Here is a 26,696-nt window from a genome sequence, read left to right on the forward strand (position 1 = left end):
CTTGCCTTCTTTGTCTGTTCAGTGCTTTTTTATTTATAGTTTTAGATGTACCTTTTAAATATGTTTTCAGATGCAGCTTGTTTATTGGATTTTTAAATGTTTTTATTACACCTTATGGATGGCATTTCAATCTCATTGTACTTTGTGCAATGACAATGAAAACATTCGTCTTATTATTATTATTCTTGTTCTAATGACAAAGCAGCCCTGGGGTCCGTTTCATGAAGCAGGTTCAACAAACTCTGAGTATATATGTTAACTCTGAGTTGACAAACCCTGAGATGAAAAACTCAGAGTTTCCTGTTTCAACAAAGCGGATTCGCATTAGTTTTGTCGACTCTGAGTATGTTAAGCTCGTGCACCGCGACTCTAAAAAAGCCCTCATCAATGGAGCCCCAATTCACTGATTCACCACGGAGGCCGGAGGGCAAAGAAAGCGCTCAGCATATTTTTCACCGCTGGAGCTGGAAATTTTGATGGAGGCGTACGGTGAATATCGGTATATAATCCGGAAAAAAGTAACACCTGCGGCAAAAGGAAAGCGAAAACACGTGGGGAAAAAAAATCACTGCTCGAGTCAATGCGTAAGTTTTGTTTAATCACTCATAAAATATTGCATGTAAAATATGGTATTGACCCTCTGTTCATGTAGGTGCAACCCAGGGGATGAAAAACGGGTGAAATAAAAATATATAATTCAGTCAGGTGAGGCGGAAACATAACATGCCTGGTTGTATCTCACTTTGCTAACATTTGACATGTCAAACTATTTAAATGTATTTAAATGATTTAATACTGGACAACTCTTTCATCCCCGCATGATGTTTTCACATTCTGTTCTCTGTAATGTTTCATTAATTAATGTGGTGAAGTTAACATTTGACTCCTGCCTGGCCAACAGAAAGAGGGTAGACTCCAGACTCCAACCTGTTGTATGTAACTCAACACACCAAAACTCATAACCAATAGTGGTGTAAAGTTCACAGAATAAAATGCTTGTCTTCAAAGGATAATGAAGATGAAGACACTGTGTCTGCTGTCACAGAAAGGCCTACAGAGGTATCATATTAGATCAGCTTTACATGTACATGTGACATTCTTGTATGGATTTATATCGACATGGAAGCTGACACTGTTATCCTTTGTTAACAGAGCGTAACTGGACAGCATGAAGAGGGCCCATCAAACTCTGCAGCACCAATGAACACAGTGAGAGTTTCAGTAAACAACACAGTTTAATTCTGTACAATTGTACATGTAGAATAATATATAACAGATAAGGAAATGGTGTACTTGGACCGCCAGATCCAAAAGGCAGATCTGGAAATCGAGATACTTAAATACAACTTAGAGGTGGGTGTGCAGTTACAGGTAAATTTAATTTATTATTGGAACAATATGAAAAACTAACAGAAAAATGTTCTCTTTGTCTCTCTCTGTCAGTAGGATATAAGGAAGACTAAATAAAATCAATGTGTGACAGTGTGGTCGTGCTTTTATTGATTTAACCTGGAAAATGATTATTGCATATGAGATCTCTGATTGCTCTTCCATCCTGGTTTTCTGGGAGGTGGATGGGGTCCTCCTCGTGGTCTTCTGTTTGTAGGGCAGGGTGTTGCTCTCCTCTAATAGTCCCAATATTATGGAGAATAACACATGCCACACAGGCTTTCTCAGGGGTTACTCTGAGATGACGTAAGCCCTGGAAACAGGCTTTCAGCAGGCCTACAGTCATCTCTACCCTGGCTCTTGTCCTGCAAGTGCTGCTGGGGGCCTGGTTGAGGGTCTGGGTAAGGAGTTATGAGTGTGGGTTAGCAGGGGTAACTCCTGTCACCCAGAAGGAAGCCTTCAATCTCTCCTGCAAGTAAAGTCACATTTATTTAGTACAGATATTTTTCAAAGATCTTTACAGTGACAAACAGCCACCAGTGCAGTGTTTCAGGCCACTTGCCACAGTATATTCTGTTGCTCAGAGTAGACTCTTGCTATATACAGGAGTCGTGCACAGACCCAGGCCACTTGGCTTCCACATTTGTGATGATGTGAGCTGCATCACAAACGATTTTAACAGTACAGAAAATGAGACTTCCTGTTCACATAATATTCATTTTGTGAAGGAGCAGTGATAGGAATGTGAGTGCCATCAATGCAGCCAATCACATTGGGAAATCCTAAAAGACATTCAAATCTTTGCTCCCAGAGGTCTCAGCAACAGAAAAATTATTATTCATTTGAAATTATTTACCCGCAATCCCATTTGATGGCTCTCACAGGCTTGTGGCCAGGAAAAACAAGACAAACTGAGAGAAACCGTTTCAGAACGAGGCTCACCTTTCTGACAGCTCTGCAAACAGGTGCTTTACTTATGTGCTCTGCATCTCCAGTGTTGTATAAAACACTCCCGTTTGCAGAAACGCGGAGCAACGCAAAGTATCTGCTCAGTGGAGAGTGCACGGCCACGGTGGGTGATGTGAGCGATGAGAGGACGGATGAGGTTGTGAATGTATTGCAGTGACTGTAACGAAAAACGATAAGGCTCATATAAAAAGTCGGGACAGTATGAAAGATTATCCAGACGTGCGAGGAAAATCCTCGCCCGACGCAATCACATTTCTCTGTGAATCAGTATTGCTTCTTCGTCTACAGGCTCCTCCAGAAACACACACTCGATTTTCGTAAACTTAGCAGGTTCGGAATTCCACTGGCAGTGTTTTATGTGAGTAAATAAACAACCAAAGACCGAAGACAAAAACACATCTTTTAGATAATGGGTGAATCAACATTTTTGAACCTCTTGGCTTTCCATAAAATTACCTCCTTTCGCCTCAGGCGTAGTTTCCAGTCGGACATATTCAGGGAAACACAATCAGATCACGTGGAACAGTGAAGGGTCTTTCTCAGACGCTGTTGGAAAGGTGAGTAGAAAGTAGTTAAATTGTAACATTTACGCAATATACGCGTGAATATATGTGAATCAGGAAAGGTTTATCGAGAAAGCTGAGCTGCTGCCGTGCTTGAGGTGCCGAATTCAACTTCTCATGAACTACATGTTCCTTGCGGGAGCTCTCATGGCTGCATTGGAAAACTAGTTTATGATTAAAAACTGTTTAAACGGTGACACGGTCTTTACTTTTTGGATGCATCTACAGTTGTATGGTTAATTCAGTAAACTATTTGTGGACATAAAGACTCAATGTGAGTCTCTTAAAGTGAGATTAATGAGATAGCCAATTATCCTGTGGTGAAGATGAGGCAACTGAGGACTACTGAGCGATGTTTTTTTTTTCTTTCAATGAAATGTATTTCCAGTGTCGAGTCCGCATCCACCCTAGTAGCACATTTTGGTTCCCAGAACGTTTTGAGAACGTTAGCTTCAGGTTGCAGTCGCGTTCCCTGAACGTTACTTTTGGTTACGTTTTTCCCGTTCTCAAAACGTGTTGATTACATGTTTGGTTCCCTCAGCGTTCCCCTAATGTTGTTGGTTGCATGTTTGTTTCCTTGAACATTATCCTCCATTATGTTCAGCTAACATTGCATCTCTGTAGAATGTTATTTTTTGGTTTTTACCTGAGAATATGGTCAGTGATGAATGAACAGGCAAATTTGGCAGGACTTGAAAGTTTAATATAAAATATAATAATAGAAAATTATAGCAGACAATAAAATAAATATAAAATAAAAAGTAAAAGAGGTGCAAAGATTGGTTGGTTGTAAAATAGTTGTTTTTAATGTGGCCGCTGAGACGTGCTGTCATCATCAGCACTGACGGAGAACTTCTGGATGGCTGGTCCCGAAACTGACCTAAAAAGAATAAGAAACAAAAGTTTAAACACAAGAAGAATGACCTCAAGTTCACAAAAGCATGAGAAACCCAGAAATTTCTGATCACCTAAAGCGATTGAAAGATTTCCAGTTCATTTAATTATTTTGAACATTCAACTGAGACAGACAGAGACAGCAGAAGTTTAATTTACCGTCTGTGTGGAGAAAACTTGAGCGCTTGTCCTATGCACTACTCGATTTTGGCTTCGGTCTGTCCAGAGCATTTCTTCACACAGGCCGCTAGAGATAAAAGCCGAAACAAAGGAAAGTTACACGTCAAAACCTCATTAGTCAAACTTGGCATATAACTAATGTGAACAATATATAAATACTCACCTGTTATAATCTTGCACAGTGTTAGTTCTTCGAAGGACCTTTTCGCCATTCTCCCCCGTAGGCTGTACTGCGCAAGGACGTTGTTGGTTGCCACACGTCGAAGAATCCGTCGAATTGCTGCCTCTACATTTGCCTCCAAGAGTTTCTAGGAAGTGTTGCTGTAAAAAAAAAAAATTAACAAACAAACAAAAGTTTAATACAAACTATGAACAGGATAATTTTAGTTGTACTGGGGTGCCAATAATTGTGACATGTAATTTTGATAAAAGTATTTTTTTCCCACTTTATCCTTCTAGCCATCTTCTGGTGCCAATAAAATTGAAGGGCATTTACATTAAGAGCATAGGCTGCATTGAGAGCAGCAGACAATGCTATTTCCATACTAATTATATCCATACGTACATACTAAATGGCTCACGAATAGTCATTTCTCCTTTAATGGTGTAGGTGATATGACTAAATGCTGGTGATGAAGTAATGCCTATTCTCACCTACTCCTGCTACACAATAAAACAATGACACTGATTAGGCTACATCACTTTACACTAAAGCAAGGGCAACACATCCGTCAGCTGGCTAAAGTGTGACATTCCTAATAAAACATCTGAGGGGATTCCTGATTCAGTAGTTCTCAGATCAACCAAAAAACAACCAAACATAATGCTGAGTGGAGATAACAGTGCAACCACAGGAGAACGTGCTGGTTGGTTGGTTCCCTCAATGTTTAGGGAACGTTGGGCTTTGTTAGGTTTCTGTATAACCTTTAGAGAACATTCCCTTAAAGTTAAGATGCTAAGTTGGTCTCCATTTTCAGGAATTAATTGACACCCTGCAGCCAATCAGAATTGGCGATGATATAAAGTGCGCATAATACGGTGACAGTAGACTTTCCATTTTCACTTTCGTTTTAAACAGAGATTATAACAAATGGATGGACAGCTTAATACAATAAATACAGAATAATGTAGGCTGCATTTTAATTGTGTAATCTCTTTCATTGTCGACAGGATTCCACACACTCATATTCCTTTATTGCAGCTCAAAATAACATGGCAAGACTGAAGTGGTTGGTCATAATAAAAACGATTTGATTAATTGGCTGGCTGCAGGAACCCTAGACATTAGAAATAAATTGCTTGAAAATAATCTGAAGATCAACACTGCAAGTCTAACAGTTGCAAGTTTTGAAAAACTTTGATTTTTATTTTTAAATGCATGATAATATAAATTAATTTTAATTTCTTTTCCTTTGGTGTGCATGGATTTTATAGGAAAGACAAGTGTAGTTTATAGTACATGTTTAGAAAAGAGGAAGAAAGTCTAGTGTAGACTTTTAACACAGTAAATCTTATTAGAGCTCTGGAATATTAAATCATCATTGTTCATTAAATCTTAATTCTTCCCACAATACAAAAACCATGCACATTAGGTTAATTGACTACCCTACATTGCCCCTGGGTGTCTCGAGTGTGTGTGTTTCAGGTTGTTTGTCTTTGTGTGTCATCCCTTTGATTGACTCATTTCAGTAGACACTAAGTGGTGCTACTGTGAGCACAATTATTTGCCAGTGTATGCAGAAACTTGTGTTACTAATAACGTTAATAACACTGGTTAACCGTTGCTTCCAAGATGTTATTGAAGAATGTGATTAACAGTTCCAAATTGTTCTGTTTCATGCATGCACCCTCAGGAACTTGGTGCTACTGAGAAACTCCACTGCGGTGTCATTGATGAAGGGCGCGGCACATGACTGTGCTAGTGTCTCCTTAAATCAGTGATGATCTTTGTTTTTTCAGTGTTGAGGACCAGGTTGTTTTGGTTGCTCCAGTCCCTTCAACCCCTCTCTATATGTCATTGCCATTCCTGATGCAACCCACAACTGTTGTGTTGTCTATGTACTTCATGATGTGGTTGGTGGGAAATCTGGCACAGCAGTCTTGGGTTATCAGGCTGAACAATAATGGGCTCAGGACACAGCCCTGGGGGGAACTGGTACTCAGAAACATGGTATTGGAGATGTTGTTACCAGCTTGCAGAGTCTGACGCCTGTTTGTGAGGAAGTCAAGTAGCCAGTTATACAGGGGGTGCTGAGGCCTAAGGGGCCAGTTTGCTAACAAGGTGCTGAACTGAAGTCAACAAGTAGCATTTGCACGTAGGTGTTCTCCTTCAGATGTGTCAGGCTCAGGTGGAGTGCTGAGGAAATAGTGTTGTCTGTGGAGCAGTTTGGCTGGGGGGAAAAAACATATTTTGTGGTAGCAGGTATGGCAGCAAGGCTTAGTAGATTCTTTCCTAATTTCTGGACATAACAACAAATAATTTTCCACTACCTCTGAGATACACCCTGATTTTAGTTGACCATCTTACACTTGATATTCTTCGATATTTTCCTTAGAAATGCCAAAGAAAAGCAAAGTGAAGAGTGTCAAGAGGCAGAGAACTGATGATGTCCAGGTCCCTCGTAAACAGAGCAAAGTAATGCACCCCGAGACTCCATCCCTTCTGTGCTTTCACAGCCCAGTCAGCTTATTCAAGAGCCTCATCCAGCCCATGGAAACAGAGCAGTTCTTCAGGGAGCACTGGGAGAAGAAACCCCTCCATTTGCAGAGGTCTGATGCCAGCACAGCCTCTTACTACCAGTCTTTGTTCCAGCTGTCTGACCTGCAGAGCTTGTGTTCTCAAGGTCTGGAATACTACAGGGACATCAATGTTGTTCGCTGTATCAACGGCAAGAAAAAAATACTCAACAAGAAGGGGCAAGTTAAGAACAGTGATCTTGGGAAGAACTTGGTTCAGAATAAGGCCACCATCCAGTTCCACCAGCCACAGAGGTTCAAGGTGAGACTCCTGCCAGCAAAGAGGAAATCATAGCTTTGTTGCCTTACTTGCCATACTATTGCTGAAGTCAGTCTAATCTGTTATTAGCACTCTGTTTATAGTATAAACAGTTTTTACCAGAAAATGTAAAAATTCTTAAATGCATCATTAAATATTTGTTGACAATAATTATTATAATAATTAATCAAAATAGAAAGATCACACTCTTGCTTTCATTTAGTGGTAGCAAGGTACATGTATTTTCAGTGTTGAACTCTAGTGTTGAAGGTGGTTGAAATGTAGTTCACAAGTATCCCACAGGATGCTAAAAGGCAACAGCTACCCCAGCCACAGTCCGTTTACCCTGTTGCTAGCTGGCAAAAGACACAAAACTTTCCACAGCCATACAGCCAGACTGCAGACCTGTTTTTGTCCTCATGCTGCAACACTCTTGAATTAATTCTCTACACTCCACCTTTGAAAAACTTTATTTTTGTGATGTGATTTATTCATTAGTTTATAGTTTTGTTTTTAAATTGTAACATAGGGAAGTATAAAGTAGGTATGTTATGCTGTTTGGGACTGAATAATTAGTTTCAATTGTTTTTATGACAATTAGTTCAAATAAACAAGCGGTAAAAAGGGTTTAAGTTTTTTTCTTTCTTCAAAGTTTTTTTGTTCTTTTTTTTATTTTTTAACTTGGATTAGATAGTTGAATGAACATTTGTCATGAGCAACTTTCATATAATGTTTTTTCTGTTTGTCATTAGGATGAGCTATGGAGTATCCAGGAGAAACTGGAGTGTTTCTTTGGAGCCTTGGTAGGCTCTAATGTCTATATCACACCACAGGAGTCCCAGGGCCTTCCGGTTCACTATGATGATGTTGAGGTACAACATTGTATCCAGGATTGGACATATTTATGGCACACCCTATTCCACAAACTGTTGATGACTGAACCCCTAAATCACTGTGAGCCTGTTACAACCTTTATGAAAATTACTCACTGATGGTGGTAATTTCATCATTAGTGGAAAGAGTGCTGTAAATAATTAAGTTGAAAAATCAGAAGTACCACAGTAAGCAAGATAGATAGATAGATTGATAGATATTGATCCTGAGGGAAATTCAATCATCCAATGTCCCATTACAGCAGTGTAGGTTAGTCAAAAGTATGCAAACAAACAACCAAAGAAGACCTGACTGTCAGTGGGAAAAATAGACTAAACATACTAAATAAACTAACATATGCTAGGTAAATAAGTACAATAGAGTGCAGAGAAAGCAGGTCGACCAGATTGACTGTGTAAAAAGCAAACAAAAAAAAAGCTACAGTGTAAACATATGTAAACAAATTGCTACTCAGAAATGAGTTATAAAGTGCAGGTTAATTGTGCAAAAAAAAACCCCCAAACATATGAGGTAGGTCCAATAAATGTCCAATAAATAAATGTGATTTTTACACCTAATGTGACTCAGACACAGACTGTCGCTGGGATCGTGACCCCTGAACACCCAGAGATGTGTTGTAGAGTCTAATGGCCAGGGGAACAAACAAGTTCCTGAGTATATTTGTGGAGCAGGTCAGAGACAGCAGCCTGGTGCTGAACACAGTCTTCTGACTGATCAGCATTGTCCAGTATGGACAGGATCTTATCCAGGGTCCGCTTTTCTGCTACTGACACTACAGAGTCCAGCTCTGTGCCCACCACACATCTTGCCCTTCGCACCAGTCTGTCCAGCCATGTTACATCCCTCTTCTTGATGCTGCCTCCCCAGCACACCACAGCATAGAAGAGGACACTGGCCACCACAGTCTGGTAGAACATCAGCAGCAGTTTTTTGCAGATGTTAAAGGACCCCAGCCTCCTTGGGAAATATAGATGACTGTGTTTTCCTGTGGATGGTGTCTGTGTTCACTGACCAGTCCAGTCTGTCATCCAACTGCAGACCCAGGTACTTGTACATCCTGACCACCTCCACCTCCGTGCCCTCGATGGAGACCGGTGTGGAATGGGGTCTGTTCCTCGTGAAGTCAACCACCAACTCCTTGGTTTTGGATGTGTTGAGTTGCAGCTTGTTAGCCCAGCACCATTCAGCAAAGTCCCTCACCAGGCTCCTGCATTCCCCCTCCCGTCCATCCTCAATGCATCCCATTATCACAGTATCTGAGTACTTCTGCATGTGGCAGAGCTCCGACTGGTACTGGAAATCAGACGTATAGAGTGTGAACAGGACCGGGGAGAGCACTGTGCCCTGAGGTGCTTCGGTGCTGCCCAGCAGGGTGTCAGATGTGCAGTCACCCAGCTTAACAAACTGCGGTCTCTATGAGAGGTAATCCTTGATCCAGGAGATCAGGTGTGGGTCCACTCTCATGTTGTGCAGCTTGTCTCTCAGGAGGACCGGCTGGATGGTGTTGAAAGCGCTGGAGAAGTCGAAGAACATGATCCTCACAGCACTGCTTCCGTTGTTGAGGTAAGAGTGGGCCTTGTGCAGCAGGTACAGGATGGCGTCTTCCACCCCTGCCTTTGCCTGATAGGCAAACTGCAGGGGGTCCTGGGCGTGACGGGCCTGGGGTCTGAGATGGTGGAGCATCAGCCGTTCCAGTGTCTTCATCACGTGTGATGTTAGGGCCACCGGTCTGAAGTCGTTGGGCTGTCTCGGGTGTAGCCTCTTGGGGACTGGGACAAGACAGGATGTCTTCCACAGGATTGGAACCTTCCCCTGGTGAATGCTCATTTTGAAGATTCTTCCCCAGCTCCATAGCACAGGCCTTAAGCATTCTCGGACACACCTTGTCCGGGCCAGCTGCCTTGCTGGAGCAAAGTTTCTTCAGCTCCCTGCTAACCTGGTGACAAGTGATGTTGATGGGGTCTGAGTCTGTGTCCTTGTGTTGGGGGGTTTGTGCTGAGTGCATGAAGGAGGAAGCAGACCTATTTGCATGAGGATGGGTGTGGATGGGTTTTGAGTGGGTTGAGGGGTTAGAGGGAGGAATGGAGACATTAGCATGAGAGTCAAACCTGTTGAAGAACTGGTTGAACTGGTTCACTCTCTCTGCGTCCCCTTCTGCAGTGCTGCAGGTCTTTTTGCAACCTGTGGTGGTCTTCATCCCCTCCCAGACCTTCCTCATGTTGTTTTGTTGCGGTTTCTGTTCCACCTTCCTACTGTAGGACTCCTTGGCCTCCTTCAGGTGGACCTTGAGCTCTCTCTGTACCTGCTTCAGCTCTTCCCTGTTTCCCTCCTTGAACGCCCTATTTTTCTATTGAGGACATCCTTGATGTCGGTAATCCAGGGCTTGTTGTTGGGGAAGTGGCGCACAGTTTCAGCACATTCCAATCCGTGGAATCGAAGCAGTCCCTCAGGATCTCCTCTGCCTCAGGAGACCACTTCCTGAAGCAGTGGGTGGTTGTGGGCTGCCTCTGAATCTTCGGTGTGTACTCAGACTGAAGAAACACCAGATTGTGATCGACTTTTCCCAGTGGGGGGAGGAGGGTGGCCATGTGTGTGTCTTTAGCGTGGTGAATCTCAGATTTTTGTGAGTCAGGGGCCATCAAAGGGCTACATTTATTATGAAAGGGCAAAGTGTTTGTCTAACATCCATGTACAGGTGGATGGTAAGGTGTACACATTTCACCAGTCACATTTTCTTCAAACACTATGTAATTAAAAAAGCTTAGACAGTAAAACTCCCTTTCTACCTACCAAAACTCCCCCCCTTTCTCCCCCAATTTTACATTTATTTTTGCTGTGTGTAGACAAAATTTCTTTCAGACACATGCAGCATGTGAACTCCAAAGGCAGTACATTGGTATTTTAAAAACATGAATGACATTTATATCATATGCACATATATTTTTGTACTCTAGGTTGATCAGAGAAAACGTTTGCACCGCCGGCTTGACTATATCTCTCAAACCAACACACATGTACACACACACACACACACACACACACAATGTGAGTGGCTTCAAAGGAGGTACATTGGTACTCAAAAACATGAATGATATTTATATCATACTTACATGTTTTTCACAAAATACTTTATTTGATATATATATATATATATATATGTATATATATATATATATATATATATATAATTATTATATTTCACAAATATAACCTTTTTACTTTTTGCTGATCAGAGAAATCACCAACACTGGCACTTTGAAAACATATTTTTCTCTCACGCACAGACGCACAGTACCATATGATCGATCTTAGCCAGAAGCAAAACCCAGGCAATGCTACTCTAAACTGACTATACATGGAATTACATTACAGTAAATATTATGAGTACAGTGTACAGTATACAGACATCATTAGCAAAGTGGCTCTTTAGTCCATGAAGCATGTTATGACATTGGTAGAAACATACATGGCATTCAGAAACCATAATTGATTATTAATGAATGCATAGTTTACTGAAATTTACAGAACATTTACACAATGAAAACATGAACATACCAGCAGGTAGCAGAATAACACTTTCACTGCTGCACCGCACTGGAAGATGCAACAAATGAAAGCAGTGAATGAAAAATTAGTAGGCATAAGCCTACTGTCACAACCACACACCCACACACACAAGCAGCAATTGCATTCCCAGATAGCTGCTTGCTATCAGGCAAGAGCAGCACTGCTTAGTGACTTTGGTGGTTCTGCAGAATTGGGGTAAAAGTCACTTGTACCAAGGTTGTCTTTATCTGTACCAGCCCTGTCCCAGTTTGTAGCTAAAACACAAAACTCTACACTACACTTTACACTAAAATTCCAAGCTTGTATTCAGCTGAAATCACGTTGTCAGGAGGATGCCAGATAAACCCGGATATGGGAGGAGTTCAGTGATAGCATGGACACAGACTTTTGGTCTGTCTCGAAGAAATTGTTGCAAACTGTCCGGCGACTCAGTCCATGCTACAGTAGGGAATGGGGAGCTGCTGACCTTGACTGAGGATATAGTTGGATGGTGGAAGGAATACATTGAGGATCTCTTTTTTAGGGCAGTCGTGGATCAGCGGTTAGGGTGTCGGACCCGTAACCGGTGGATCGCTGGTTCGATTCCCCCTCCCGGTGTCCATGGCTGAGGTACCCTTGAGCAAGGTACCTAACCCCCACTGCTCCCCGGGCGCTGCACGCGGTCGCCCACTGCCCCGGGTTTGCTGTGTGTGTGTGCACGTCACTTGGGTGGGTTAAATGCAGAGAACAAATTTCGTTGGAGTGACATAAGTGGCATAAGTCACTAAGGTAGTTAAACGGCTCCGTGAATATGGGGTAGATTGCTACGGGCGATCCAATCTCTTTATTGTCAGAATGAAAACTTGGTTTGCCTTTGTTGTTTGCGTGGTTTCCCAGCAGTAAGTCAAACTTGTTCCCAGTTAGGGTTGGGCTGCCTTATTTCACCGGTTCTGTACATAATTTTTATGGACAGAAGTTCTAGGTGTGTTTGGTGACCTTAGGATTCCATCTCTGCTTTTTGCAGATGACAAGGTCCTATTGATGGCATTGAACAGTGACCTCCAGCTTGTACTGGGGTGGTTTCCAGGGGTCATGGTTGTCATCTGGAAAAGGGGTGGTTTGCCCACTCCGAGTTGGAGGAAAATTGCTGTCCCAAGTGGAGGATTTGAAGTATGTCGGGGTCTTGTGCTCAAGTGAGGGGAAAAATGGAGCGGGTGACTGGCAGATTGGGCCAGCATCTGCTGTGATGCAGATACTATAAAGACAGCAGTCTCTTCGTGAATGTGGGGAAGACCAAAGAAATTGTAGACGACTTCAGTAGAGGACAGTCACAGCATCCCCCTCTGATTGACAATGCTGCTGTGGAGATGGTGAGCAGCACCAAGTTCCTCGGGTTGCTCATCTCTGAGGACTTCTCCTGGTCCTCCAAACACCACATTGCTGGACAAGAAGGCTCAAACATGCCTCTACTTCCTCCACAAATTGAGGAGGGCATGAGTCCCACCTATGGTCGCAAGCTGTGGGTAGTGGCCGAAAGAGCAAGATCCTGGACACAAGAACTTAGACTTAGACTTTCTTTATTTGTCATTTGGATTTTCATCACAAACGAAATTTCGGTACAGTGGCATATTCTTTTTAAAAGAAAAAAAAGCAAAAAATATAATATATACACACAATAAATATGCAGTAAAAAGTACTTGAAAGTGAGGTAGTTTGTATAAAAAGTCAGTCAGCATATATACATATGTAATTATTATTGCACAGTGAGTATTTGTAATAAATAGTACTTTTGTAGATGTACAGAATGTAAATATATTGCACGAGTTTGACAAGTTGTCAAAATGACTTTCCTCTGCAGAGTGTAGAGATGAGTAGAGATGGGGTGTGTAGCTTGGACATCGGAGAGGGGCTCATAACAGAGCCGCTGCTCCTTTGCATCGAGAGGAGTCAGTTGAGGTAGTTCAGGCATCTGGTTAGGATAGGATGTCTTCTTGGGGAGTTGTTTCGGGCATGTCCATCTGGCAGGAGACCCGGGGTAGACCAAGGACACGATGGAGGGACTATGTCTCTCGCCTGACCTTGGTGTCCCCTCAGATGAGCTGGTGGAAGTAGGCGAGGAGAGGACAGTCTGGGCTTCCCTGTTGAGACTGGTGCTCTGCTAGCCAGACTCTGATGCAAATGACAAAGCAATACATTACATTTGTTAGCACCGTTGAAATGGCAACATTAAATTCATGCCTAAACACGAGTGAGTTAATATTAACTAATTGATAGCTTCTTGCTGCTTCTTAATTTTATGTTTGTCAGACTTTAACTGAGTGACAGCACTGTGTAAATGTTCTTTCACGCATTTGTTAGCCAACACAGGGATTTGTGACTTACCAACAAACACAAAATGCTGACTGCCATTGATTGGTTCTCCGTGTAGTCTCCAGTCCTCCTTTTGCCGCAGTAGCATTCAAGCTCAACATTAAATTTTCTTCTGTAAGCTTTATTAATGGAGGACACTTTGAACTTCATGTGAAAACATGAAAGTACTTTTCAGGCAGAATAAATTAGTCAGTTATTATTATTGTTGTTATTATTATTATCATCAGAACTTTTTGTGCCTTGAAGAAACCTGCTTGCAGTAATTTGGAATTGGAAATCCTGATCAGCAGACAGTGGGTACCAACTTACCAACTTGTTAACATAATGCTTTTTTTCCCCGTTATGCTGATGGTGCTGTTTTCCCAGGTGTTTATTCTGCAGCTTGAGGGACAGAAACGTTGGCTTCTGTACAGACCTACTGTTCCCTTGGCAACAGAGTACAGTGTGGAGTCACAGCAGAGGATTGGCAGCCCAACTCATGATATTGTACTGAAGGTACAGCACTATTTGTTTTCCAAAACTATTAACAAAACACGAACCCAATGTTTTGTTCAGTGTCACTTTTTGTACCTCGACAACCTCTGTCTGTCCAGTCCTTGTGAATGCGGAACACTTTCTTCAGATTTGGCACCAAAGTCCACTTGGACTGAACTCGTACTTTGGTATCAAGCTCAGTGTGACCTCTCAAAACACATTCTGGACATAGCTGTAGAACTTCCACACTAATTATGACAATTTTATTGACCAAGCATGTGAACATATAGAAAGAATTTGATTCTATTTTTTGTTTCTCTCCTTGGATTTATACTTAATAAACACACAGCAGATGTCCACAATTTTGGACACGCAAATGATTTTGTTGATATTGAGCTTCAGGTGATCTGTCAGATGATAAAGCTCTCTAACAGTCCTATGTAAAATAGTCTCAAAGTGAAGGCACCATGTTTCTCAGTGGAAATTATTGTCTCTTTCCATAGGCAGGAGATCTTCTCTATTTTCCCAGAGGCACAATCCATCAAGCCAGCACTCCAGCAGGAGTGGACCACTCCACTCACCTGACTCTTAGCACCTACCAGAGAATGTATGAAGGATGCTATTCTCCATAGTCTTTATGTTAACATTGTGTTTACACTGGAGGCATTGTGAAAGCAGCATGTTATCAGAGCGGCCGCAGCTTCAGTCCTTTGTCTGTGTCTGCACAGGATGCGTTCAGGCACAGTGTTGAGTGTTGCGTTGGCAGCACTTCAAGCCCAACACACAGTCACTGTAGTTATGCATGTAAAACAGCAGATAAAGTGCAATAACATGCTTTAGGGCGTGCTAATGCATGTATAGCGCCAATGCATGTTGTGTGTTCCCTTACACACCCTATGTAGACTTTTGTATTAATTTATTGTATTATTGTATTGTATTGTCTGAATCAGATCAGTAAGATCAAAAGCAGAGAAAACTTCCTTGTGCTGCACTGTAGAGCCAATACAAGAGTAACTCCACGCAAAAAAATTCTGAATACAAAGCTGTACTGGCTTCTGTGGGTCTATATTTTCTGTTTGTTTTGTACAACTGTGATGTAGTTTGGTGACCTGCATGCCATCTTTTCATTAATGTTTCTGTCAGACATCAACCAGGTGGTATGATGGTGCTGTGTCAAGGAGCTCATTAAAACCAGCAGGAATTACTGTTAGCTTCTGACTTAAATCATCAAACTCCACAATTTCTGTTACTGTTATAAATGCATCATTTGATAAAAAGTTAGACATGCACGATACAGTAAATGTGGGATTTCGCTCAAGAAATGTCCATCCATTATCTATCACTGCTTATCCTGAGCAACAACAAACAAATCATTCACACTCATGTTCACATTCATAGTTACCAGTTAACCTTACCTGCATGTCTTTGGAGTGTAGCAGAAAGCCAGTATACCTGGAGGGAACCCAGACATGCAGACATCATGCAAACTCCACACAGAAAGACCCTGGCTGGGGTTCAAGCCAAGAACCTTATTGCTGTGAGGCAATAGTGCTAACCAATGCACTACCATGAACCACCCAGAAAGAAATGTACTATGTATTAAATTTTAATTACATTTAATGACTGTGTTTTCATTGTACAATTTCTTCAGCATGTCTTGAACAGAGAACAAAAAATATTACAAAATATACATGGCAACATAACACGCTGGCTTATGTGAGGTGCTATAGCAATAATGTCGTGTTCGCATCTGGCTACATCTCACATTCACCTCTACAGATGGATGACCAACAGGTGTAGGGTTGTTAGATAATTGCCCCTTTATGATGTAGCTGATAAAGAATGTCATGTTCTCTGATACTGTTTTCACTTGCATTCTGTATCTGTCCTTACCTCAGGTCATGGGGAGATCTGCTGTTAGACATATTCCCAAGCTTTCTGTGTGACAGCAGCAAGACTGAAGTCGGCCTGAGAGAGGGCATGCCCAGAAAACTCTTACTGGTAAAACTTGGTTTGGTTTACTTTGGCAAAACTAAAAACTCTGTTCAGCTGGAATGGTTCATGCGACAGTCCTTGCAGTTTCTGTATGGAGATTCATGTGTCTAAATCTATGAATCGTGAGCACCAAGTCTACATGTTGATATTTATGTGTATGCAGACAGTCAGTGGTGGTGGGTATGGATAGAACCTGTTTTGGAGGGCATCTAGTGCTTAAGCCTTCTGTAGTTATCCAGTCACTGTGTTCACTCTCAAATTGTTTTAAAGTCTTTTGTAAAGCCGATTCAGAGATGTGTTTAATGTGTTTTGAAAAAAGAGTCAGAAAATTGTTGGTGAAAACATGAAAAGAATGTGAACTTTGTTGTAAGTGAATTGTGGAATTGGACTGTTATAACAGTTTTCATCATCATCAGTGCGCATGCGTCAATACGTGTGCAGCCTGTTACAGATGCTCCCGATATTTCTCACTGTTTTCTACTGTTTTTATTATATTTTCGCGACTCCTTTTACTTTCTTTTACTCTGGACTACACTGTTTTCTATCTACCACACACCAGGAAAGTTGTGGGTCTTTTTGGTGTTTTTGTTCGTCGCTGAACTACACTTTTCGGAGGGGCGATGCAACTCCTCGCTGCCTGCATTGTTTACACTCGGGATCAGCTGATGGACCTGAAGCCGGCCACCACTCCAGGGAAAACACCGAGAGTAATCCCTGCTGAATGCTGGATTAAAACTCACAGGGGATGCAGGGGAAATAAAAAGTTACGGAGGAAGAGGGAAGCTTTGAAACAACGGAGGCTTATGACTGGGAAGTTTAAGCCGTGTCTCCCCTCTATCGTCATGGGAAATGTGAGGTCACTCGGGAATAAGATGACGAACTGACGGCACTGTCGCAGAGTCAGAAGGAATACCAGGAGTGCAGTTTGATGTGCTTTACAGAGACATGGCTGCACCAGGACATACCCGACGACAATGTGACAATAACGGGCTTCCATACGGTCTGTGCGGACAGAGACTGCTCTACCAGCGGTAAGCACAAGGGGGGGGGGGGCTTGCCGTGCTCGTTAACAACCGGTGGTATAATCCAGCTCACATCACAGTGAAGGAGCGCATCTGCAGCCCGGATGTGGAACTGTGTGCCGTTGGACTACGTCCATATTACTTGCCCAGGGAGTTTTCACATGTTGTCATGGTGACTGTTTATGTTCCCCCCTCTGCAAACCCCAGCAGGACATGTGACACTATTCACTCTGCAATATCCCGGATACAGACTCAGCACCCGAGTGCATTCATTGCAATCTCGGGTGATTTCAACCATACTAACCTGGACAAAACACTCCCCACTTTCACTCAGTTTGTGAACTGTCCTACCAGAGAGGGAAGAACAATAGATCTGCTGTATGCTAATGCAAAGGATTGTTACAGCTCTTCCCCCCCCTCCCCCCACTAGGCAGGTCAGATCACAACCTGATCCACCTCTCCCCCTGCTATGTGCCTCTCGTAAAGCGTCTGCCTGTAACTTCAAGGACTGTGAGGAGATGGACAGACGAGGCCAATGAGACACTCCAGGGCTGTTTTGAGGTGACAGACTGGCAGGCACTCTGTGAGCCCCACGGCCAGGACATTGATGGGCTCACTGAGTGCATCACTGCCTACATAAACTTCTGTGTGGACACCATTGTCCCAACCACAACGGTGAAGTGTTACCCCAACAACAAGCCGTGGGTAACGAAGGACATCAAAGCCATCCTCAATGACAAGAAGAGGGCTTTCAGAGCAGGCAATAGGGAGGAGGTGAGAGCTATTCAGCGCACCCTGAGAATAAAGATCAGGGAGGCCAAGGAGAGGTACCGGAGGAAGCTGGAGTGGAAACTCCAGCAGAACAACATGAGAGAGGTGTGGAGTGGCATGAGGACCATCACAGGTTACGGGCCAAACAGCGGAGGAGAATCAGTTTTTCAACAGATTTGACACAGGGACCCCAATTCACGCTTCAAACGACTCCTCAGCAGTATGGTTGCAGCAACCAGCCACTTCAGCCTCTCTCCCTCCCCCCACATTCCATCTGGATGGCCTCGCTCACACCTCGTCCCCAGAAGCCTGGGTGGACCACTCTCACTTGGGTACCACATGCACTCCTCCCCCACCCATCACCCCAACGATGACCTTCACAGCTGATCAGGTGAGAAGACAGCTGCAGAGACTCCGTGCAGGCAAAGCTGCAGGCCCAGATGGTGTGAGCCCCAGGGTCCTGAAAGCCTGTGCCCCCCAGCTAAGCGGAGTACTCCATCATGTCTTCAACCTGAGTCTGAGTCTTCAGAGGGTCCCCGTGGTGTGGAAGACGTCATGCCTCGTTCCTGTCCCAAGACACCGCGTCCCAGCGACCTCAAGGACTACAGGCCTGTGGCCTGTGGCCCTTACGTCACACATCATGAAGACCCTGGAAAGACTCGTCCTGGAACAGCTCCGGCCCATGGTCCAACCACTTCAGGATCCCCTTCAGTTCGCCTACCAGCCCCGCCTTGGAGTGGACGATGCCATCATCTACCTGCTGAACAGAGTCTACACTCACCTGGACAAGCCGGCAAGCACTGTGAGAATCACGTTCTTCGATTTCTCGAGTGCGTTTGACACCATCAGGCCAGCTCTGCTGGCTGAGAAGCTAACAGCGATGCAGGTGGATGCCCCACTGGTGTCCTGGATTGCAGACTATCTGACGGGCAGACCGCAGTATGTATGCCTGAAATGCTACCTGTCAGATGAAGTGATCAGCAACACCGGGGCTCCACAGGGGACTGTCCTCTCTCCCTTCCTCTTCACGATCTACACCACAGACTTTAAGCACTGCACAGAGTCCTGCCATCTTCAGAAATTTTCTGATGACTCTGCAGGGGTTGGGTGTGTTACTGGGGGGGATGAGAGAGAGTACAGGACGGTAGTGGACAACTTTGTCACATGGAGCGGAAAAAACCACCTACAGCTCAATATGGCAAAGACCAAGGAACTGGTGGTGGACCTGAGAAGGACTAAGGCTCCAGTGACCCCTATCAACATCAAAAGGCACACTGTGGAGGTGGTGGAGGACTACAAATACCTGGGGGTGTACTTGGACCACAAACTGGACTGGTGCAAGAACGTGGACACTGTCTACAGAAAGGGCCAAAGTCACCTCTATTATTTGAGGCGGCTGAGGATGTTCTATGAGTCGGTGGTGTCCAGTGCCATCACATATGCTGTTGCCTGCTGGGGCAGCTGCCTGAGGGTGAGGGACACTAACAGACTCAATAGAATCATCAAGAAGGCCAGAAGGGAGAGGAACTGGACTCTGACAGTGGTGTCTGAGAGGAGGATGTTGTCCAAAATAAGGACTATACTGGACTTTCCCTCTCACCCTCTCCACAATGTGCTGATCAGCTACAGGAGCTCGTTCAGCAAAAGACTCTTACTGCCACGATGCACCACAGAGCGACACAGGAAATCATTCCTGCCTGTCGCCATCAAACTGTTAAACTCAGCACTGTGACGGACACACTCACTTTATATATACAATTGGTCTTCTACACATGTACATACCTGCATTTTAAATTTTCTTAAAAAAATTTGAATACAGTTTTTGTAAATACCTGTACTTTGAGATTTTACTTTTTGTTTATCCTATCTTTATTGTTTATCCTATTTTTATACTCCACACTTTTTTCCTTTCTTGGTCGGGAATACAGCATGTGCAATGTCTGTAAAAACAAGAATTTCCCTCCAGGGATAAATAAAGGAATTCTGATTCTGATTCTGATTCTGATTTTCAGAATTTTCAATTTAGGATTTTTTTTGGCAGGTTTGAAATGGTGGCTCGGTGATGCACTAGAGCCATACTTAGGATAACCCCTAACACTCTTATCAAAACACTTGTTATCAAAAGCAGCGCTCGTTTGTGTCTGTGGTTTTATTGCTTGTTTGTGAGTTGGGAGTGTCACAAAGTTACTACAGTCCGCGTTTTTGCTAGCTAGCTAGCTATGTCTTTGTCAGAGAAATACATAGAGCAGAGTGAGAGAGCAGTTAATCACCTCTTGTAATCCCCCACAATGGGAGGTTGGTTAGGACTGATTGGAAAACTGTGTGTGCTTTGTATTACTATGCTATGCTAGTAATACATATGGCTAACTTGGTTAAATGAGAGATAAAAAAATTACCATTTTGTTGTTAGTCTGGGTGGTTTATAACATATTTTTCTGTAATGTGGCAAACTCAGAACACACTTATTTTTTTGCTTTGCATGGAGGTTGGATTGGCATCTGGTGACTATGGAGACCATTTGAGTACAGTAACCTCGTCATGTTCAAGAAACAGTTTTGAGATCATTTGAGTTATGTGACATGGCACGTACTCCTGCTAGATGTATCCATCAGAAGATGGGTCCATTGTGGTCATAAAGGGGTGGACATAGTCAACAGCAATACTGTTATGATAGCAATACTGATAATATAATATGGGCTGCGGCCTTTGAACATTGCTTAGTTAGTGCTAAGGGGCCCAATGTGTGCCAAGACCAGCCTAAACTATTGATACAAGGAAGGATGGATCCATACTTTCATGTTGTTTACCAAATTCTGACTCTAAATTTCGGCCAAATTTCGCAGCAGAAATCAAGACTTATCAGACCATGCAACATTTTCCCGTTCTTCTGTTGTCCAGTTTTGGTGAGCCTATGTTAATTGTAGCTTCAGTGTCCTATTCAAGAGAGGCACCTATTGTGGTCTTCTGCTGCTGTAGCCCATCTGCTTCAAGGTTTGATGTGTTGTGCATTCAGAGATGATCTTCTGGATACCTTGGTTGTAACAAGTGTATCAGTTACTGTATCCTTTTTATCATCTGGAATCAATCTGGCCGTTCTCTTCTGACCTTCACCCAGAGAACTGCACATCAAAGACTGAGCTGTCACCACTTTGTGAGGCCTGAAGAGCAACATTGGGGAATTTAACATTTCACTCTCATGTTGAGTGAATCCAGACACACTCCCAGATAAGTTATAGATGGGAAGGGAAGAGGAGAGCTCTTTTTCCAGTTAATAACAAAACCCAGCTTTGACAGATGCTTCAGAAGCTCTACTATGTGGGGCACAGCGCGCTCTTTGTATGTTGCCATTATAGTCCAATCATCCAGATAAAACAGTGCTCTGATGCCCCTCCTGCATAAGGACTCTAAGTGGCCATTTCTGACAAATGATAAGATGGACTCCAGTACCCCATTGATGGGTAATGGATTGTCAAAATGGAGAGTGAAACCATTTTCCTGTTAATTTTGTCATTTATTCTCACCCACCTAGCTTAGGGAAAAGAAATGTCTACTACTGTAAAACTTAAACTCATGCCATGGCAAAAAACACGTGGAGCCGTACATTGTGCTTCAAACGTTCCACCATCATCCCAGTCCCCAAAAACACCCACCATCACGGGGTTGAATGACTACAGACCCGTCGCCCTGACGTCTGTGGTCATGAAATCCTTTGAGAGGCTGGTGCTGAACCACCTGAAGTTCATCACAGGCCCCCGGCTTGACCCCCTGCAGTTTGCCTACCGGGCAAACCGGTCGGTGGATGACGCAGTCAACATGGGACTGCACTTCATCCTGCATCACCTTGACACCCCAGGGACGTGAAGTAGACCAGCTGGTCCTCTGGTGTGGTCGGAACAACCTGGAGCTTAACCCACTCAAGACTGTGGAGATGACAGTGGACTTTAGGAAGAACCCACCCACCTTACCTCCCCTTACCATTCTCAACAACACAGTGTCTACTGTGGACTCCTTTAAGTTCCTGGGAACCACAATCGCCCGGGATCTCAAGTGGAAGTCCCACGTAGACCTCATCAGGAAAAAGGCCCAGCAGAGGTTGTATTTTCTGCGAAAGCGGAAGAAGTTCAACCTGCCTCAGGAGCTGCTGACCATCTTTTACGCCTCCATCGTCCAGTCTGTTCTCTGCACTTCCATCACTGTCTGGTTTGGATCGGCCACCAAACAGGACAGAAACAGACTGCAACGGATAATCAGGTCTGCAGAAAAAAATCATCGGGGCCGACCTGCCCTCGATTCAGGACTTATAAAAGTCCAGGGTCAAAAAACGGGCAGGAAGCATCACTGCAGACCCCTCACACCCTGCACACAAACTGTTTGATCTGCTTCCCTCTGGTAGGCGTTACAGAGCTCTGTATGCCAAGGCCACCAGACACAAAAACAGTTTCTTCCCCCAGGCTGTCTCCCTGATCTCCCCGCAAACCACCTGCCATTGTGTGAACCATCACACTGTTTGCACTACATCATTCCACTGTTTGCACTACATATCTATATATATATATATATATATTTTCTTTTCTTTTCTTGTAAATACTTTATTCTTCATTTTCTTCATTTTTATTATTATTATTGCTATTTTGTATTTTGTATGGTGCACAGGACAGAGAAAAATCCGGAGTCAAATTCCTTGTATGGTCACACATACTTGGCAAATAAAGCTGATTCTGATTCTGATTCTGATTCTGGAGCATTGTCCTCCATGTCATAATACGGGTCTGTGCCACATCTGCAGCTGTGGAGAGGGTCAGGACTGCTGAAGTTGTCTTCCTTGTTTCTTCCCTGAGTAGGGGAGGAGGTAAGCAACAAGATTTTTTTTGATGGCTGACACTGTCTGCTGTGCACTGATGTGCGCAGTCAGTGAGGCAAACTGTGGTCATGAGAGGAAGGCAGCGTGTGCAGCCACTGACTGAAGAAGATAGTTTTGGGCAGCAAACATTACACATTGGGTTCAAATGGTGGCACAATCTCAAATCTGGTTAAGAGGTTGTTTCATTCAGTTTCCTGGCTCAGTCTGCTTCGGAAGGGAAGGACCAAAGTACAGCAAAACGTGGCCATACTGGGTGACACCCGGCACTGGGAGCAGGTGTATATATACACGTTATATATACTGGGACAGTGAACCTCAGGAAGGATCTGAGGAACCTGTCTGAAGAATGATTGTTTTTACCTGTATTCAGACACTGTTATTGGGATGCCAATATTAAAGAGCTAATGCTTTGACAACAGCTGATCTAGGTAACTCTGCCTTTGGCCCCTTTGAGGTTTTGCTCTGAAAAACTCCATTCTAAACCAGGTTATAAGTATTCGGAGTCTCACAGAGACCTCTGTATACTCACAAATTTGTTTCAACCACTCCTTTTAACCCTTGTGGTGAGACAAATTTACCATTACTAGAGGGAGAATGGTATAATTTCTGTTGACAACCTGTAGGTAGATGGATAGTTTGCATGGTGCATGGTCTGCTGTGCTGCCTCACTCACATTTTTACAATACCTACAAATTAGGCAGTATGTGAAAAATTCTAAACTTTGACACTGTTGCGCAGAAGGAAACATTTTTTGATGTCTTGGAGATTTATGACTCCAGCCATTTTGCTTCTGAGGTTGTATATTTGATGGTTGTACTATAACCTCATTAATTCACATCCTCAGTCACAAGCAGTCATTACTGACTATCTGCTATTTTTATGTTTGTAGGGCAGCAGTGAAGGCTTGGATGTCAGAAGGCAGCTGGCTGCTGGTCTTAGATCTCTGGCTAATAAAATGGAAACAGGGATGCAAGAAATCCGCTCCACCCACCTGAAAAGAGACTTCATCATGAACAGACTTCCACCATACAGCAAGCAGCAGCTGCTCACACCATGTGAGCTTGTTTGCGGTCATTTTTGTGTTTTTTTGTGTGTAAATATGGACAGGTGTCTGAATACTGTGTGGACCTTCATAGAATTTGCTTTTCTGTTTTGTGCATATATAAGTGTGTGTGTATGTGTCTCACAGCTGGGAAGATTCCTACCTTGGAGGATATGGTGTCTTTGAGGTTTAAGGAACATATGGTAATAACAGTGGAGCCCAGCCAAGAGAGAACAGTAAGTGCTTTCAGCTTGTTGACCCTGAATGAAGACCAGTCTCTGTTTGGGCAGTGCTAGTGGCTGCTCTGTTGTTGTGATAACATTGATTGCATATCCTGGCAAAGATTGATTTCACTGACATGCTTAGTTATGTGTGTGTGCTTTTCAGGATGAGGCCACAGAGCTGGTAGTTTTTGTCTTGCATTCTTTGAAGAACAAAAGGGAGAGCCACATGATGGGTGAAAGTTGTGATGAAGATGTGGAATGGGACATCTCCAGGGTAAGCCACTGACTCACTGAATCCTGTTCTTCTTGCTGATGTGCTTGCAGGGCTGTCACTATTGATTATTTTCATGTCAATTAATCTGATGATTATTTTCATAATTATTAATTAACAGACATAAGTAAATAAATAATCGTCAAAATGCAAAAATTTTCCTCAGAAAACCTGCAGAGGCTGTCCAATTTAATACATCTTTTGACATCCTCTCATTCTGCTGAAACCTGTCAATAAACCAGCAATCGTATCTTTGACTTAAAACAAGTGTTGGACAATATAGGATGCTTCTTCCATCTCATAGCATATCTCCTGCTAGAACTTCAGCTTGCATTATATTCCACTTATCCAACAGGGTTTTTGAGGTTGAACCATGCACCACACTGCCATTTCACCTCCACTTCCTTTTGTGATATTATACAATGCACATCTGCATAACATAGCATAACTTTCCACCTTTCTGTTTTCACACTAGGAACTAGGGATGCCCAGTGTCTCGACTATTTGCATTGTTCATTGAATATATGGCTATATTTATGAGGCAAGATGATACTATTGCATGCATCTTATCAAAGCAAGTACATCATAATACAAGTATTTATACTGATATCTTGCTGTCTTTGACAGACCCCTCATCCTTCATCATTTTAGTCCTAGTGTGATCAAGTTATACAGTCAGGTCTCAGACTACTTCTTAAATTCCTCTGTGCTAGCATTTAAATCCATAAAGTAATTGGGAATTTATGTACCATTGAGTCTGAATGACCTTTTTGATGACCAGTTGAGGAACAAGACCTTTTACTTCAGTTTCAAGGAGTTTTTCAAGGAATTTACTTCACCACAATCCATAATATAATTTTTAAAATTCAGAGAATCTGGAGAAATCTCTCCATGCACAAGTCAAGGCCTGTGACCTTTGATCCTTCAGGTGGCACTAAATTAAAAAAAAAATAATAAAAACACCCTGACAACAGGATATTACCATATGTCTTTGGGAACTCTTCAGAAAGCTGTTGTCAGTAAACACAGGTTGTTGCGGCATCTGAAAATTCTGATTAACCATTCAGAAATCCATATATCATAAAGAGCCAGAAACACTGCCAAATTCTCTGGGCCCAAGCTCATCTTACATGTACCAATGGAAAATTGTGCTGTAGTCTTCTTGTTGTCTGTCATTTACATGGACAAGGTCATAAAAATTCAGTTGTTATCTGCGTCCATCATTCAGTTTTCATTTTTAGCGAAATTTGGACACAACCTAAAACTTTAAACTATTCATATATTTGGGAGCTGTTTTAAAAAGATTTGTCTTCAATCACAGGTAAGTCAGAAAGCATTGCGAGAAAGGCTATTGTTTCTATGTGCATGGGCATTGGTCATGGTCATTGGTTCTACATTAGTCACTGGGTCTGGTATATGGGGAGAGTGTGTGAGCCATCGCATGGCTATAGAGGGGATAAAACCTTTCTCAGTCTGTATTGACAGCTGCTGATACATGGTCTGACATCAGTGGACACAAATGAATACCTCAAGCATTCTTGTCTTGCACTTTGGTAGTGTATTGGCAATGAACACTCTCCTGTGTATGTGTCCCTAGTTGTCCCAACCCGATTTCCATGTGTCTTTGTCTCTGCAGGGCCTGCAGTTCCCTCTTTCCCACCTCCGGGCCCTACAGCAGCTCCAACAGGTAGAGCAGCTGGCTGTGGCCCAGCTCCAGCTGCCCACACAGGAGGACAAACTCAGTCTGGTCCTGGCTCTTTGGAGTGAAAGCCTGCTGATTGTGCCATAACACAGCACTACATCAGATATCACTTAAGTGAAATATTAAATTATCTGAATACTTTCTAAATAGTGGTCTTTGCGTCATTGTGTTTCTTTCTTTTTCCTCTTGAATAAAGGTGCCACAGCCCCAGTAGCGCAAATGTAGATTTTTGTTCTAACAGCAGTACTTCCAGTATATCCTATGCAGCTACTTCATTTACCCTGACACATTCAGTAGAACAAGTTTCCTGTCACATTCAGACAATCCTCTGTTCAACTAGCTTCTGTAAGTCAATACAGTCTCTCATTCAGTTATTTATTTCATATGTCTTTCCTACAAGATTGCGTTCATAGGTTTAAAGCTACATCAGCTATAGCACATGCTGTAAGAAATTGGAAGTTTTGTGATTTTAACAACTATGATTACTGTGTGAGGACAAAAGATTTTATAAAATGCACCAAAGCTCCCTTCTAA

At 42.9% G+C, this 26,696-nt stretch overlaps 1 protein-coding gene across 3 annotated transcripts; it reads left to right on the plus strand.

Annotated features, from left to right (window-relative positions):
* The first annotated feature begins 2,692 nt into the window (after positions 1-2,692).
* riox2 (ribosomal oxygenase 2) lies at positions 2,693-26,303 on the plus strand. Of its 3 annotated transcripts, XM_046410822.1 has the most exons (11): positions 2,693-2,716; positions 2,830-2,915; positions 6,551-6,993; positions 7,743-7,862; positions 14,167-14,295; positions 14,778-14,881; positions 16,173-16,275; positions 23,813-23,978; positions 24,113-24,201; positions 24,332-24,463; positions 26,097-26,303. In XM_046410822.1, the coding sequence occupies exons 3-11, from the start codon at positions 6,553-6,555 to the stop codon at positions 26,247-26,249; spliced, it is 1,437 nt and encodes a 478-aa protein (XP_046266778.1). In that variant the 5' UTR covers positions 2,693-2,716; positions 2,830-2,915; positions 6,551-6,552; the 3' UTR covers positions 26,250-26,303. The 3 variants fall into 3 exon arrangements, with proteins under 3 accessions (XP_046266778.1, XP_046266777.1, XP_046266779.1); XM_046410821.1 differs by lacking the exon at positions 2,693-2,716 and having other exon boundaries at positions 2,750-2,915; XM_046410823.1 differs by lacking the exon at positions 2,693-2,716 and having other exon boundaries at positions 2,761-2,915; positions 24,353-24,463.
* Positions 26,304-26,696: the final 393 nt, after the last annotated feature.

The sequence above is a fragment of the Scatophagus argus genome, chromosome 14, assembly GCF_020382885.2.
Source record: "Scatophagus argus isolate fScaArg1 chromosome 14, fScaArg1.pri, whole genome shotgun sequence".
Classification (NCBI taxonomy): domain Eukaryota; kingdom Metazoa; phylum Chordata; class Actinopteri; family Scatophagidae; genus Scatophagus; species Scatophagus argus.